The sequence below is a fragment of the Canis lupus genome, chromosome 34, assembly GCF_003254725.2.
Source record: "Canis lupus dingo isolate Sandy chromosome 34, ASM325472v2, whole genome shotgun sequence".
Classification (NCBI taxonomy): Eukaryota; Metazoa; Chordata; class Mammalia; order Carnivora; family Canidae; genus Canis; species Canis lupus.
Window position 1 is genome coordinate 17972828 of NC_064276.1, and position 15747 is coordinate 17988574.

At 41.4% G+C, this 15747-nt stretch overlaps 1 protein-coding gene across 1 annotated transcript in view; it reads right to left on the minus strand.

Annotated features, from left to right (window-relative positions):
- The window catches only part of C34H3orf70 (chromosome 34 C3orf70 homolog), a 78050-nt gene extending 69362 nt beyond the window's left edge, over positions 1 to 8688 (minus strand). The window contains exon 1 of the mRNA XM_025451252.3: positions 8342 to 8688. Coding sequence (XP_025307037.1) covers positions 8342 to 8537 — 196 coding nt within the window. The 5' untranslated portion in view covers positions 8538 to 8688. The remainder of the gene's footprint in view (positions 1 to 8341) is intronic.
- Positions 8689 to 15747: the final 7059 nt, after the last annotated feature.

Consider the following 15747-nt stretch of genomic DNA (forward strand, 5'->3'; position numbering starts at 1 on the left):
GCAGCAGACTGTATGATTTCATGACAAAAAGTAATCATCACATAGTAACTATTATAAAATAGGCCTTCCAACAATGAGGGTAACAAACTCATTGATTTCTACAAATTTTTTTTTAAAGATTTTATTTATTCATTCATGATGGTGGGGGGGGGGGGGGGACAGAGACACAGGCAGAGGGAGAAGCAGGCTCCATGCCAGGAGCCCCATGCAGGACTCGATCCCGAGACTCCAGGATCACGCACACCCTGGGCCGAAGGCAGGCGCTAAACCACTGAGCCACCCAGGGATCCCCAACTCATTGATTTCTAAATGTAATATTCAAAATGCATATTTTTACTGCCTTTGTTGTTTTTGAGTGTTTCACTGAACAAAGGAACACAGCCACAAAGTGAATTTCAGATTAAATGAGGGCATTTGTGGAAGGTGTAAGTCACCAGAGCTGAGGGCTGACGATCATTACACGGTGAGATTAGTACTATTATTATCCCCACATTAAAAGTGAGGAAACTGAAAGAGGTTGTCTTCCCCCAAACCACAGAACTAGTTAAGTGGGCAGAGCCGGGATTCAAACAGTCCAACGCCACAGCCTGCTCTCAGGATAATTCTACTTTCTGGTATTTCCATTTTTTGTTTGTTTGGTTCTTTTTGAGAAGGGCCTTATGTCACCCTTTACTGAATACCTGAAGTACTTTGCTTTGTCATTTAATCTTCACAAAGACCCTGTGAAACAGGATTTTCATTCCTCTTTTTCAGATGAAATATTAAAGCCAAGAGGCTGAGTAACTCGTCCAAAGTTACACTGCCAATAAATGGAGGAAACATGATTTAAACCAAGGTGTGTCTGATTCCACAGCCCGTGTCCTTTCTAGGATTACATTCTGCCTTCCTCGTTCTATGTATAAACGATTCCTTATTTTTCAAGAAAGCAGATTTTCTACTAGACAACTTCTGATTGTTAAACACGTGTTCCCATTATTGTTTGGAATTAACAACACTTAATTTCTCTAAAAATGTTCTTTCATAAATAAATAAATAAATAAAATGTTCTTTTAATTAATGAAATTCTACAGTATAAGAAAACAAACCTAAATAAAATGAAGGTTTTGGAATTTGGGAAATTATCCTAGAAACATCCTCAGAAGCTATTTGGTTTAAGTCCCTAGGTTCAATAGGCATGGAAGCCAGCAATAATTAATGGTATGCATGCAAATCTAACAAAAAAAGGGGGGGGGGTGACTTGCCCCAGTTAGTCAGCTGAGAATAGGAGATGACTGAAGCTTCATATTATACCAATACATTGTTAGCTTTTAAAAGCACAGTTTTATACTGTTTGCAACAACTTTGAAAATGTTCATATTGCATACAATTGCCCTTCTTTTAAAATCAGAAACCATCCTAATTCTACTCCATTTACTTAATCTTGCTTGTTCCAGAAAGAATTTAAAACAGCTGAAAATCATCCTCATTGCACCTTGAATGGAACCAAGTGACCCAGAGCCCTGGTTACCAGTTGAGATTTTGTACCATATGTATCCAAAGTGACTATATGTGATCACCAGCAAGTTTCCTCTTCCAAAAAAATGAGTATAACAACCTCATATACCTACCTTACAGGGTTGTTGTAAGGTTTAAATGAGCTGACACATGCAGAAAGATGATGCCTGCATATATAAAGATTATATGCAAAAAGATATGCCTACATATAAGCACAGTCATTGTTATTGTTAAATTGATGTGTGTTCTTGATTGAAGCCCGATGATGAAAAAAATCTATCAGTTTTCTCTATCTCTGAAAAGCTTTAAGGAATCTCACTTAGATCTTAACGTTGCACTTGTCCTCTTGACATCTGTATCCCTTCCTTCAACCACTAGACATGGTAAAAAACTCTCATTCTTAGGAAAAAAGCTTTCGTTGACTCTTTCATCCAATCAGATGGCCACTATTTTTTTTTTTTTTTTTGCTAGTTTCCACCATCAAACTTCTTAAACATATTTTCTGTAACAACCGTTATTGATATGACTGAAATGCCCTTTAGGAAATCCAACTTGACTTTCTGAGTTTCCCCTAAATTGTACAGAAGCAGGAAAATAGAACAAATTGAATAACACAAAAACTACAATACTAATATACTAACTAATGGAGAGAAATGTATTTGCCCAAAGGTCCTGAGAATTAAATTCTCTAAACAGCTCCTTCTCTCCCTATAGGAAATCTATAAATAGGAAACCGAATTATAGCCAAATATTTGTATGATAATTCAACCAGATATTTAAGCTCTAGGCAGTGTTATCACCTTCTCTGAACAGTCCTGAAAAAAACATTTCCAAATTCTGCCTCTCCAATTCCTTCTTCTGTATTTCCATGCTGCCCATCCACCTTCTGCTGTGACAGTCTTTCTTTAGATATGTTAATATCATCTATTAGACTACGTCAAGTCCCACTCTTCCTGCTTTCAATCTGAAAAAGACATCCTTTAAAACGTCTTCTGCAGAAAACTGAACTCATCTATTATGTGATTTTATTAAGCCAACTCTGAGTTCTGCTAATGGCACCAACATCATACCACATACACTCCCCACCCACCCCTGTCACCTTCTCATCACTTCTTCCCTAGCTCTTAACTTAGATTTCATTCCCCATCACATCCCATGACCTCCTTTTAAGTTCTCATTCTTCTGTATTTCACTTCTGCAACTGTTACAATTTTCCACCCATTTCTTAACAACTTTCCCCCATCACTGGCTTTAATGGAGAAAAAAAAAAAACTGTTGATGCGCATATTAATTTTAAATAGCTCTGTAGTTGGGACGCCTGGGTGGCTCAGAGGTAGAGGTCTGCCTTTGGCTCAGGGTGTGATCCCTGAGTCCCAGGATCCAGTCCCACATCGAGCTTCCTGTATGGAGCCTGTTTCTCCCTCTGCCTATGTCTCTGTGTCTCTTCATGAATAAATAAATAAAATCTTTTAATAAATAAATAAATAGCTCTGTAGAACCTCAAACCTATGGTGGTTACGAGCTAGGTCCTAGGAATCAGACAGACCTGGATCCAAATCCAGTCTCTACTTTTACTAGCTATGTGCCCAAAGTAAGTTACTTAACTTCCCCCTAAGCCTTTCTCCTCAACTGTAGAATGGACATAATGACATAATTGTCTATTTAGTGCTTAGCATAATAAGCTTACTCGGGCACAAAATAATCACTCAAAAAATATTAACTATAATTTCTGTGTCCTAATTCTCAGCTCCTGTCCCTCATTTTTTTAAAAAGATTTTATTTATTTGACAGAGAATGCATGGAGAGCTGCAGAGAGAGAGGGGGAGAAGCAGGCTCCCTGCTGAGCAGGGAACCTGATTCCAGGACCCTGAGATTATGACCTGAGCAGAAAGCAGATGCTTAACTGACTGAGCCACCCAGGTATCCCAGCTCCTGTTATTCTATGCTTCTTTCTACTTTGAAGAATTCAGTATCTCAAATAGCTTTGACTAAATATTGCAATTAAATATATTCCCGAAGTTACTATTGCAGGACTAAATGTTTCATTCCCTTCAATAATAAAGAAGGTCGTTATTTGTATATTTTGCCAATATCTAAGAAACTACCGGCTAAAAACTGATTTAATCTCCATATTCCTTCTTTTTTTCTTTCTTCTTTTAAATATTTTTAAGTAATCTCTACACCCAACATAAGCCTCAAACTCACAACCCTGAGATTAAGAGTCACACACCCCACCGACTGAGCCAGCCAGGAGCCCCCAATCTTAAAACTCTTTCTTAAGACACTCATTTCCCTGGGCTTCTGCAATAAAATCTGCAAAAAAAAAAAAAAAAAAAAAAAAAAAACCTCTCCACATTTTTCTTCTCTCACATTTCTTCTTAGACTCTACTACAAGTTGATCCACCTGTACCCAGACTCTAAATATATATTAGTGTTCCAAAGAGAAAGCCTAAGGATTTTCATTTCTCATACTATAGTCTCTTGCTTCATCATGGCCCCTACTACAATCTACAAATAAGTAAATGACTTCCATATTATCTCTAGTGCAGACCTCTCCTCTAAGTTCTAGGTCCCTACAACCAATTGCCTACAGACATTACCATATGATAACAAGAAAGCTTAAACTCAATAGATCCAAAACTGAATTCATGGTCTCCATGGATTCATTATTCAAAACTGGTTTCACAATCTATGTTCAGCCAAACCCTAGTTCTTCTCAGTATTTTGTTGTTGTTAGTGAATGAATGGCACTATCATCCATCCAAGTTGCATGAGGCAGAAATCTAGAAATTATCCTTTATAAACTTTCCTCTTCCTCGCTCTCCAAATGCAATCTCTTCCAATTTCCACTTATGGATATTACTGTATAAATTTCTATTTTTTCTATGCTAATACCAAAATAACCTCCCTTGCTAGTTTCATTCCTCTAACTGCCCATATTATTGCTATAATGTTAAGGTTTCTATCACTTTTCCGTTCATCTCTTACATCTCAACAATTTAATGTATTATACCTTCTAAATACTCTATTCTACCCACAAAATCTACTTTATAATATCTGCATATGATTTATTCTTCCCCATGCCTCTTCCCTAGCCAAGCCATGCCCCCTTTTTTTTTTTTCTCTCTCTCTCAAAACTCCTCTTGGGATGCTCCGCTCATTAATTCCTTCCAATATCACTCCTTACTGGGGAAAAAAAAAGTTACACATTCAGAGCCATAGTTTATTTAACCCAATCATCTCTCTTTCACAGTGACACCTACAGAACATTTCATAGTTTTCCTCCCAGACATGGTACTCAAAATCTGCCATTATGCAAATACACCATTTCCTTCAACAATAAATCGAGTACCAGATCTATGTATACATGTTTTATATCTTTTATGAACATATATATAATCAGCCTTTTCAATTTCATAAAGTTATGAATTTCACAACTCTAATACAAACCACATATAAACTTTCTTCATTTGATCTGAAATCTCTCAAGTATCAAAGTGGTCCTCTCATTTCAGCAATTTCTGATTTGGTGGACAAATTGATAGTTTTCTCACCCATATCACTTGTGATTTTAAAGAATATAAAAATAAATATAGCATGAATCTCGTGTCCTTATACTCTGCTTAAAGGGCATGATCCAGCTGTATTCATATTTGTATCCCCAGTTTCCATAATAATTCTCACAAAGAAAGGGTGCTCAATACCCGTTTAATAGAATTAAAATAATTTTGCTTAGGACTGATGCTGTAATGTTCATGAGTGCCAAAAGAAAGCAGAATTTCTCAAATGTGTGAGCTCTACTTTTTTTTTTCAAGAAAAATTATATTTGGGCTAAGAAAGGGAAGTAGAAAAAATTGATTCCCAATTTAGGTGATAAGACTGTTACAGACCACCTAGCTGCTCTAACTGAAATGAAGCTCTTCATGAATGTGATCACTGAATTGCTGCCAGTGGAGGAAGCATGGAGACCTGGAGGGTTGCCAAAGACTGGAAACAAGCAAATAAATGTAGACCTGATTTTTTTTTTTTAAAGAAAAAAAAAAAAAGAGAAAAAGGAACAGAAGTGACAATAGTCCAGTATACTCGACATCAATCCTTTCCTAAATTCAGATTATTTATTTAAAAAATAGCTTCACTTAGAAACAAAAATGGTAAGCATTTGTGGAACCAACTTAAATAACAAGACTAATCTAATTTCCTTTCTTTTTTTAAAGAATGTCTTTATAGAAAGATCATATATCAAAAAGCAGCAATAAGAATTATCAGATTTCAACAAAGTAGGATTTCAAAAAGGTATATGACCAGGCTCCCATTACACCATATGGATAAGATAAATATAAGATGGATAGCAGTACAATTAAGTGCTAGCTAATTATCTGAATGACCATAATAATGAGTGTTTCTTAATGAACTACCATCAACTTGAAGGTCAGTTCTACTCGCATGGTTCAGGACTATTATCTGTGGCCTTCTCCTATTCAACAATTTTATCAATAATTTGAACGAAGATGCAAAAGGTTACTATACTACTGCTGGCATCCAACATATGGCCGACATGAAACTAGGGGGCTCAAATACGTATTAAGAAAGAGCTGGGATCTGAGAAAACAACAATAAGCAGATAAATGGGCTTATTCTAATTAAGGTGAAATTTAATAGGGAAAAAATATCTAAGGTATCAAACAGTGTCCAAAAAAAATACATACAGAACTGGGAGATGGGCAAGTCCCATGACTTAATTGCCACATATGTAAAACAAACAAAAAAGGGGCTTAATGGCTTTAATTGACAACAATCTTAGTTCAGTCTGACAGCAGCAAGCTCAATATGATATCAGAAAAGCTAATGTGATGCTAGATGCAGCAGCAGCAGTATCTCAAAAAGGGAGGCAGCAGTCCTGCTGGATTCTGGACTGATCGGACCATAGCTGGGATGCTGTGTATCCTTCTAAGGGTCACAGTCTGCAAAGGATCATAATCGTATTGGCACATGTTCAGAATAGAACAACCAGGATGCTCAAGACCCTGGATACCATGCCACAAAAGGGGAGGCAGGAGATAACAGAAATTTATAAATAGAAGAAAACAATGCCTTGAGAGGAAAATGATGGCTACTTTCAGTCAGTCACTCAATGAACATGAATTTCAAATCCATTTCAGGCCAGACACTGTGAGCACGTCTGGGAATACAGAGAGAAGACAGTCTATGTCTGTGGAAAATTCATATGCGTATCTGAAGAGCTGAAAAAGCCATGATCTTAAAAAGGATTAGACTGTTTTGTAAGATTTCGCAAGGTAGAAATAAGACCAGTGGAAAGAAGTTAGAAAGAAACTGATTTTAGCTCCATAGGAGAGTGTTTTAAGAATCAAAGATGTCTTTAGAAGCTGCCTGAGAAGACTGCAAGGTTCCCATCGGGAATGTTGTACTTAGTGGAGAGACTGCTGAAATAAGACAGGCACTGAACTGACCATCTTTATTGTTCCTTATATTCTATACTATGATTCTATACTTCCCCAAGAAATGGCCTCTCATCAGATTCATCATACTTGTGCACTTCAGCATCGCAGGTTTCCTACAGTTGCTACTTCCAACTTTGTACCCCGTCCCTCGCTGAAATAATGCTTTATGATGGGGAATGGATCTGAGAGCAATAGGAATAATGAACTACAGAAAGAAACTGACCCATCAGCACACAGAACACACACACACAAATCAATAATGTTCAATATAAATAGAAAATGTAGGAATTCACTATCCTTTAAGTCATAAATTCAATTTAAAATATCTCACTAGGTTCAATTAACATAAACAAGGACTTGTCATGTACTGCATCTCCTGTTGGGAGCCATTTTTTTCTAACCAAGAAGGAAAAAACAATTTTAACTTAAGATCACTTTGAGAATCTGTGCCTTGAATAAACACTCCAAAAACCTTCATTATAAGTGTATGTGGAAACTAAGTTTATAACACATTTCTTTAAAAAATGATTTATTGGATATAGCAGACCTGATATCATGAACTAATCAAATTGTGGAATTCTGATCAAATGGCTACTCAAGTTTAATCCATTTGAAAAAAAAACACAGGATAAACATAGAGAAAAGGCCTCGACCATTTAGTTCTGGCTTTTAAAAATTGGCTTAATATTATCAAAGCTTCTTTTCATTCATTGTATTTTGTAATTTTAAAGCAGTCTCCTATATTGGCTCTATATGCTACAACTGTGTATTGAAGGAGTTCACCCTTCCAAACTGTTAACTTCTTGGAAGCTGTCCCTTACACTTTAGCGCTGTCTCAATTTGGATACAATAAATGGGCCACAATTCGATTTCCAAGGGCTCTTTCTTTTAAAGAGCAGCCTGAGAAAGACAAAAGTGAGAAAGAAAGGGGAGCATCTTTAACCACCAACCCTGGGTGGAGAGAAAAGGAAAAAAAAAAAAAAAAAAGGCAAAAAAAAAAAGGCTTCCCCTCTGGTTGTCAACTCTGACAGTGCTCTACCATTTCTCAACACATTGCCTGGCCATTTCAGATTAAAAAAAAAAAAAAGAAAAAGAAAGAAGAAAGAAGGAAAGAAAGAAAGAAAGAAAGAAAGAAAAAAGAAAAAAAGAAAAAGGCTCTAGTTTTCCTGGGACGGGGAGATCCCCTTTTGTAGAAGTGGCTAAGGCTAGGCTCCCCCTGGGATTTCATCTCGTTGCCAAGGCAGCGCCAACCGAGGTGTCCGGCGCCGGGGCAGCGCCCGCCCGGAGCCCCCGCGGCCCCGGGGTCCCAGCCGCGACCCGGGCCAGCCTCGCGACTCGCGAGCGCCCCGGGACGCCGGCGGAAGGCGGGGAGACGCGGCTCGACTTACAGTGACACCATCCTAGGTGACAGCACCAGTGCAGCTTGAAGCACTTGCCATGGCTGTGCGTGGCACAGATGGAAAGACCGTCGCACGGCTGGAAGTCGGGTCTGCGGGCAGCGCAACTCCGCGCGAGGGCCTGAGCCTCGTCCACTTTCTCGCTCTTCCAACCCCGCTCGGGCGCCGACGCCGACGCCGCACTCATTTCCGCTCCCTCCGCGGAGCCCAGGCCGGGAGCCCGGGAGAAGCGGCGTCTGGGCGGGCAGGAAGCCGAGCCGGCTGCGGACGTGGGAGGGCGCGGGCCGGGAGTCACGCCAGCGCGCGCGGCGGCGGTGCTGGTGGCGGCGGCGGGAGCGCGGAGGTCCCGGGCTCGCCGAGGAGCCGCCCCGGGCGCTGCGACCGGGGGCTGGGCCTGCCGCCGCCGCCGCCTCCTTTCCTCCCCCCTCCCTCCGCCGCGGCGCGCGCCGCGTCCCCACGCGCACGCGCACGCGCACACGCACACGCACGCGCCGACCAGCCCCGGGAGGCGCCGAGCGCCCGTCCGCGAGCCCGGCCTCCTCACAGGCTGCCGGGGTGCCCTCCTGTCACAGCGAGCGCCTGCCACTCATTCACTCATTGCTCCGAGACCGACCCCGACGACGGACGGCCATGATGAACGAACGCGCGGCTCGGCGGCGTGGTGTTCACACGCACAGCGGCTTACACGCGCACTTCCCGCCGAGGTGGGTCGTCTCGGGACCTCCACCGAGGGCTGTGCACACCGAGGACACGCCCACCCGAACCGCTCGGCGGGCTGGGCCCTGCGCAGCTGCCCGCCAGGTTTTCTCACACACGCAGCCTGTCGCCCCACGCGGCTCACAGTTCCCTCGTACACACCTCCCAGGGTGGGCAGAGGCGCCTCCGAGGCGCGCGCACGGGCGTTCACGCTCGCGCGCACTCCCCCCAGGGCAAGCCTCCCGCTCCGGGCGAGGCCGCTCCGCCGGGCGCCAGGGACCCGAGCCGCCCGCCCCAGTCTCTCTGGGGGCTGCAACCCCAACTGCAGAGCGGGAAAGCAACCCGGGTGTGCGTGTGCCTGAGAGAGAGACGCATCTATGGTGCACAGGACTGGTGTGTGGAATGTGTTGCGTGGATGTGTAGGTTGGTGTGTATGTGGTACGTGGGTGGGGACGGTTGTTAGGTTGAGTAGGTGTGGTGGGTATGTGTGTGTAGTTGGACGTGTTAAGTGTGTACGTGCTACACGTGGAATGTGTGTGGTGTGCGTGATGAATGTGACCGTTATGTGGTGTGTGATGTGGTGTAGTATATACAGGAGTGTGTGGTGTGGATGTATACGACCGGTGTGGAGTGTGGGTGGTGTGTGGGGGGGGGGGAGGTAGAGTCTGTGTGGTTTGTGTAGAATGTGCAGTTGTGTATGTCTGTGTACGTGTGTACAGTGTATAAGTGGATGTGGTTACGTATGTATTGTGTATATACCTATAGTATGTGTTGTTGTGGTACCTGTGACCACTATGTCGAGTGTGTGTGCGCAGTGCATATATGGGTAGAGTTGTGTGTGTGTGTGGTACGTGTGGGTGTGGGCACACAAACAGGACTCCTGTTTGCCATGGACTCTTTCTTGTATGTGCCTTTGTGTGTTAATGCCTGCCCTGGCCAGCGGGTGTGACTGGTCGGGATGGTGGCTGCTCCTCTCAGCACAAATCAGCTTGCCTTCTTCCCTCCTGGGGACAAGTTGCTCCAAATAGATTTTCCATGCCAGGCTCAGCTGCCGAGAACCCACCCTGGGCTGGATTCAGTGAAGGGAAAACAAACCATTTGCGCCCAGGGAGCATGGTTGGGAATTAGTGTTTCCCTGCAACAAGGCCAGACCTAGCCTTGAACACAGAAAAGGAGGGGACCTACTCTCGTTATTTGCCAAACGTTTTTTCAGAGCAAAGGAAAATGCCTCTAATTGCCAAGGTTCAGGGAACAACAACAAAGCCTTTCAGTACAAATGCTGTGTGGGAACATGTTTATGCCCAGGTCCACTTTCTCCAGTACTTTATTCCTTTCCTGCTTTGCTCTGACAAGGAGATTTTTGTCATGGTTTTTGAAATAACAAAATTCATCTTCAAGCACTGAAAACCCTTGCTGCCATAAGCAATCTTTCATAATTTTCCCTTTTATTTAACCTTGGCTTGAGAAGGGAAATGTAATTTGCATATCTCTGACTCTAGTGAAGTCTTCATTTATTAGGGGTTAGGGAGAGACTCAATTTGGTGGGAAGGGAATTTTCAAGAAAGGTCTGAATCAAAAATCACAAAATACGGTTCCCCCAATAACCTAACACTGAAACAGTTATAAAAATGAAGCATAAAAAAAAAAAAAAACATGAAGCATCATCTTTTCAGCTTCACCCCCAGGCGCCCCTCTCCTGAAAAAAATCCTAATGAAATACATCCCTGACTCATAACATCTATCTATTCTGGCTATTAATTTCACAGTCTGACCCACCTCAGAATAACATGAGTAAAAGGAAAATTTAATCAAATAAATCCATAATCCATTATGGCTGTAGCAAGCCAACCCAGAATTTTTTGAACAAAGGGGGATTCCTATCTCTTCTACCCTATGTTGTCTCTCCTTCACCAATCCATAAGCACTCTAATACTACCCATATTATATAAGGCCCTATAACAGAATCTTTACAGCATTTTGCTAATATTTCAACAACATCCTCCCCCTGCCTTTTACTCTAGGGTGAAACAGGTTATAAGATTCTACTATGTATGAAACCATACTATCTCAGCTAGTGAAAAATGAGCGCGAGAAATAATGCAACATAGCAACTTCACCTGGAGGCAAGGTAAATTACCCAAATATCCTATACTTTATGTTTGCCACATGATTTGCAGCTGAGAAGCCTTTACATTTTCTATAACACAAAATTCATTCCAGCCCCTTGCCCTAAAGATGCTATTAACCTCTACTGTCTGCAGTGGAGCTGTGACCTCTCAAATATATAGACCTGTGTCTAAATGTCCTGTGACCTCTCAAATATATAGACCTACAGCCTTCAGGATGTGTTGTCAGGATACAAGTTTTTTAAGTATTATTATGGAAAATGAAATATATACAAAAATAGAGATGCTAGTATAATAAACCTTCTCAAATCCATTGCCTGGTTTCAATAATGATTTATAGCCCCACCCACTCCTGACCCCACCCTGCCACTAGATTATTTTGAAGCAAATCCCAGACAAATAATTTCATCCATACATATTTTTGTACTTATCTCTAAAACCATAACCCACAACATCACTATTACATAAGATACAATTTAATCATATACAGGAACTTGTCCCATTGGTGCTGACCACCTCTCCACTTCCCCTTGACAAAATTTAAGAATTTTCCTCTTTCCTTCTCTGTCTGCCTGCCTCTCCAGCTGATGTGCCACTTTCTCGAAGAAGCTTTCTCTGACCAACCTAGACTGTTAACACATTCTCCATTTATATAACTTTAAACAAATAATTAAAGAAGGAATTATTGAACTAATATCTTTTCCCATTCTTCCTCTCCCCTGCCACAAACTGTAAGTAAGCTCCTTGAGGGCAGGAACATGGCCTCTGTCTTGTTCACCATCTTGTTCCCAGTTCTAAACACATAGAACAAATAATTGTTGAAGTAGTGAAAATTATTCCATCTCAGACTTCCAAAGGTCACAAAACGTCCATTGATAGTAAATTGTTTGCAAATAGGTGTGAATAATTTGTATAATTGCTTTGCCTGTAACCCTGGATTCTCTCCCACTGACTCAATTTAGCTATGGGTATTAGTTATCTACTGCTATGTAAGGAGTCACTACTAAGGTAAAACAACTCAGTTTCTGTGGGTCAAGTATAACTTGGGTAGGTCCTCTGCTCAAAGTTTCTCACAAGACAGCAATGAAAGTATAGGGCAGGACTGCATTATTTTCATTTAGAGGTTCAATTGGGGTTGGATCTGCTTCCAAGCTCACTCACTCACTGTTTGGTAGCAGGATTCAGTTCCTCAAGGAACTGTTGGGCTGAGATCTGTTCCTCATTGGTTACTGGCTATAGGGCTGTCTCAGTTCCTTGACACGTGGACTTCTCAGTAGGGCAGTTCACACGTGGCAGCTTGCTTTACCAGAGCAAGCACATAGAGTCAAAGACAGTGTCATGGTCTTTTATAAACCCAATCTTAGAAGTGATATCCCATCACTTTTATAGAATTCTATTCATTAGAAGCAAGTCACGAGGTCCATTCCTCATTCAGGGGGAAGTGGTTACACAAAGACAGGAACACCAGGAGGCAAGAATTAGTGTAAACCATGTCACATAACTTGCTTTAGCCGATGAGAGAATAGCATATGTGGCATCGCAAGGATTTCCAAAGAGCGTGCTCAGTGGAGTTCTTCTCTTTCAGTGCTTGAACCCTGAGAGCACCAGGTGTACAAGCCTGATGGAGGATGAAACACCTTAAGGAGAAAGCTGAAGGTGCCCCACTTGATAAGCAGCCAATCTCCAGCCAATGGTCTACCAACCGTAAGAACTATCAGGGAGGCTATACTAGATCATCCTAGATGGACTAGCTAATCACAGAAGAAGCATGAGAAAGTCCAGTAGAAATCTGCTGAGCCAGTCCTGACCCAAACAGCCATCAGGACACTCTAAAAAGAATCAAGAGCTACATAAAACAGTTGTAAAACCTGCTGTTTAGGGCAGTTTCTTACAGAGTAAAAGCAAACTGATACACCACTGATCCTCTCTTGCTGTAGGCAAAGTAATTGAGGATTCAAGAGGCTAAGTGACTTGCTTATGTCACAGTGCAGCAGGCATAGTGGGAAAAGTTCTCTAGGACCTGGCATCAGAAAAATGCAGATGGTTCAAGTCTAAGCCCTGTTGTTTTCTGGCTGGGAGACCTTGGCAAATCCTTTATGCTTTCTGGGCTTCAGTTTCTTTAATCAGCAAAACAAAACAGAAGGTTTCTCAGAACATCTTTTTGCACTCAAAGCTATGACTTGTCCATTTGGTTATAGAAGGAGCTAGGGTTAAAATCCTTTCAGTTCAGATGTCATTTGTGAAAGTCAGATATTGCCTTCCTATTCTATGGTATGTATTTGTCTAATGCTAATGTAAGTTTTATCTATGTACTCCAATCACTCTGAACACTTTGATAAATCAAGTCATTACAAATCAGTTACTTTTTGGTTGCTTGATTGAACCAAGCAACTAATTGCACCATGGTTATAAATAACCTGCTAGTAATTGGTCAATTTGTCATATTAAAGCAATTAGAATGATGAAGTAGTTGGAGAAGCTTCCAAATGAGGTGCAACTAAATGAGGAGTCTTCTGTGGGGAGGGAGGATCCAACACCTCTTTAGCATTGCCACTGGCATAATTCAGATCATCCTCTTTAACATAAAGGAAAGAAGGGCAGCTTTAGAATCAGGCAGAGTGGAATCAAAGTTCAGCTCCACGACCACCTAGCTGGGTGATCCTGGGCCAAGTTACTTAGCTTAGCCTCATTTCTTAAATGAGAATTAGAATTCCTACCTCATACACTTGCAGTGAATACTAAATATGATAACATATGTGAAGAGCCTAGCACTGTATCTGGCACATTGCAGTTCCTCTAGAAGTATTACTTTTCTACTTCCAAGTACTCCAAATGCCTTCCTTGTCTGCAGACTGTCTATGCTCCAATCCTTCCCTCTTCCCGATGCTGAGAAGAGAACGTTCTAAAATCTGATCATATCATACTTGGCCTTAAAAACTTTTAACACTTCTCACCGCCTACTGAAGAATTCATACTCCTTTGTAGGCCATACAAAGCCCTCCCAAAGTCTTCTCCAGCTACTCTTCCCCATGCCTCCAAATCTGTACTCTCACTGGATTATTTATTGTTTTGTTTCTAGACATATAATATCCTCTCCTGCTTGCCTCTGTGTCTTCCCTTATTCTTCCCTCATCCTTTGTCTTGAAGTGCCTAAACTAATTTATGCATGTAATTCCTACTTTTCCTTCAATGTCTAGCTCAAATGCTACTTTTCTCAAATAGAGCCTTTTCTTATTTGCCTCCTTTCTCCATACTCAAGGACGTGCTGTACCTACCACTTGGTACTTGAGTAGTGAATATGTATTTCCAGTGCCTGACATCATGTTGGGTACTAGGAGACCCTCAACAAACATTTTGGAATGCATACATTAAAAGATTTGTGATTAAAAATGCATAAACAGTATGGAAAAGCAAAACATCTGCTTTTCAAAGCAGATGCAGATAAGCCCCCAGAACTAAGAGGTTCCTTTGAAGCCTTTGAAATTAAAAAGAAGCTTGTAATCTTGTAATCTCATTAAATGTCTTACCTCTACAGGTGACCAGGCTGCAACAACTGTAGGCTCAAACAGGTATTTTAGACATTACAAGAATGATAGACCCATAATAGAGAAATATTCGCGGTCCCTCCCTAACGTTCTGATATGGCACCACGAAGGGCATCTTTCCTATAAAGTATCCCATTGTGCCACCATCAGAGGCAAAATAGAAAAGCAGACCCTGAGCTGGTCCTAAAGAGCACTTCTTATATTTTTGTAGTGGTGGAAGTGGTTGCTATCTGTGGATTGCCTTAATAGGATTTTCAAAACTCACCATTTTATTCCTCAATTTTTTTCTGAAAGGAATGAGCCACTTTTTTAAAAAAATCGATTAGAGAAATATTTTTATCTATAAAAAATTTAGTGGAAAAATAAACCTCTAGAGTCGGTTTTGAACATAAAGGGGGAGGGCAAAAAGGACAGTCATTAACGTGCCAAGCAATCAACCCCCTGGGGGCATCAGTAAACACTCTCGGTGTTCAAGCCCAATAACCACTGGACTTTTCTTGATTGATGTGATGTGACACTAATAGAAATAGGATCTGGGTCAATTTTGTGCTCCACACAACACAACCCATTTTTTATACTCTGACAGTCCACACTTACTTCTGGAAGCAATGGACCTATCATAATTTTGAAACAAGACATTCTGACTTCTTTAAACAGTAAGATAACACACACAGACACACACATTCTGCCATTTCCATTAAAAAAAATCTTTTTTCTTGATGATTAGCAATTAAAATAATTCAGCTTTAATTAGCTCATTTCAGTAAGCAGCTAAAGGCTAAAATGACAGTGAAGAGCAATCTGGAATACAATGACTGACTCTTGGTTTATAAATGAGGCAGGCGAGGTGCCTCCTGCAACCTGTGCAGATGCTGAGCTGTGGTCAGCCCTCCATACACCGAGGGCCCCAGGCATTTGAGCCGTGTCCAGCATACAATGCTGGGCTCATTTATCCCCTCCACAAATAGCTATTGAGTCTTCTATGTGCCAGGCTCTGGGCTGGATGCTGGAGATAATTTAGAAGGGAGAT